At 65.4% G+C, this 1,638-nt stretch overlaps 1 protein-coding gene across 2 annotated transcripts in view; it reads left to right on the plus strand.

The window, feature by feature from the left end:
• ANXA6 (annexin A6) overlaps positions 1 to 1,638 on the plus strand; it is a 14,292-nt gene that overhangs the window by 6,209 nt on the left and 6,445 nt on the right. For both annotated transcript variants that reach the window (XM_009322635.1, XM_009322634.1), the window contains 3 exons: positions 163 to 241; positions 1,124 to 1,205; positions 1,465 to 1,559. In XM_009322635.1, the coding sequence (XP_009320910.1) occupies positions 163 to 241; positions 1,124 to 1,205; positions 1,465 to 1,559 (256 nt within the window). The remainder of the gene's footprint in view (positions 1 to 162; positions 242 to 1,123; positions 1,206 to 1,464; positions 1,560 to 1,638) is intronic.

A 1,638-nucleotide genomic window follows, 5' to 3' on the forward strand; every position in this document is an offset into this window, starting at 1 on the left:
GCCCGGCTCCTGCCCGCCTGCCCCCGGGCCCGGCACCCGGCGGGTACAAAACACCCCTCGTGGAGGGGCAGGATGGGGCGCAGGGCTGGGCGGGGGGCGGCTGCTGGTGGGGCACAGGGTCCCCACAGCTCACTGTCCCCTGTCCTTGCCCTCCCATTGCAGTGCTGCAGGTGAGTTCTTCCCCGAGGCGGCGCAGGTGGCCTATCGGATGTGGGAGCTTAGCGCGGTGGCCAAAGTAGAGGTCAGCACCCCCCAGCCCCTCTGTACTCCAACTCTGCTCCCTGCCAGCTTGGGACCCCCGGCTGCTCCTTCTCTGCTGTGGGGCACGGCCAGCCCCGCATCTCCACTCTGCCTCTCGCTCTGCGGCTTCTCTCAACACCATTTTCCAGTTTTGGGGCACGATGTTGGCGGGATGTAACCCCAGCAGGGCTGGCCGCCCCCCGCGGGCTCCACTAACCCCCTCCTCTCTCTGAGGCCTCCCTCCCTCGCGGTGGCAGGCCCTGCATGTCTGTGCAATGCATCACGTGCAGCCCTGGCTCTGGTGCCCGCCGGAGACCTCCTGCTCCCCGGGGCAGCCCACCCCGACGCCAGGGCTGGCTGGGGCACGGCTGTGCCATGAGGTGCTGGCACCCTGCATGCAGCTGGAAGCACCCACAAAAGGGTGCTTTGGGATGTGCAGAAAAGACACCCTGAGCCCTAGGTGCATAAGGAGGATGGAGATGTGCTGGGAGCTCTAAGGACACAGGAGGGTAGAATTACAGGGCAGGAGCGGGCACCCTTTCAGCGACTCCTCTTCTGGCTCTCAGCTGATGTGGCCAGCCCCGGCCAAGGTGTCCCGGAGGCGGGTATAACACCGAGCAGGACACCAAGACTCCAGGGACTGTCTGTTGCCGTCTTCTCCCTGCTCTCTGCTGGCCTGGCTACGGTTTGCCCCTCGATGGAAGGGGTGACAGTGGCGGGGACATCCTCACTGAGCCCCAGGTGCTTGCACTAACACACGACCTGCTTTGGCCTCGGCTTGCCGGGTTGCACCTTCCCTCCCTCTCTCTATCCCTCTCTCTCTCTCCATCCCTCCATCCCACGCAGCTCGGGGATGAACCCAAACCCCTCTGTGCATCCACAGCTGCGAGGAACCGTGCAGCCCACGGGAAGCTTCAACGACGACGGGGATGCGCAGGTGCTGAGGAAGGCGATGAAGGGCCTGGGTAAGCAGAGGCCACGTGCCCAGCCCCTTCCTGCTGCTCCTCAACAGCTTCTGGGGCGGAAAACCCACCCTGGCCCACGCAGGGCTGCGTGAAAGCCCCGGGGGGAATGGAGAGATGGTTTTGGAGCTGTGGGAGCTCTCCCTTCCCCACGTCCCCGGTTTGCAGGGGTGGGGGTGGCGATGTGCCCGCGGTCAGGGGTGACATGGTGTGGCTCTGCTGGCCCCCGCGGCTCTCCCCAGCATCACTGCTGTCATTGCAGGCACAGACGAAGGGGCCATCATCGAGGTGGTGACACAGAGGAGCAACGCCCAGAGGCAGCAGATCCTAAAGGCTTACAAGGCTCACTACGGCAGGGTACTGCCGGGCCCCCCTCCCACCCTGCTCCTTCCTTCTGCCCGCATCCTGCCCCCTCCCACACAGGGATCTGCCCCTC

The sequence above is a fragment of the Pygoscelis adeliae genome, unplaced genomic scaffold (assembly GCF_000699105.1).
Source record: "Pygoscelis adeliae isolate BGI_AS28 unplaced genomic scaffold, ASM69910v1 Scaffold34, whole genome shotgun sequence".
Classification (NCBI taxonomy): Eukaryota; Metazoa; Chordata; class Aves; order Sphenisciformes; family Spheniscidae; genus Pygoscelis; species Pygoscelis adeliae.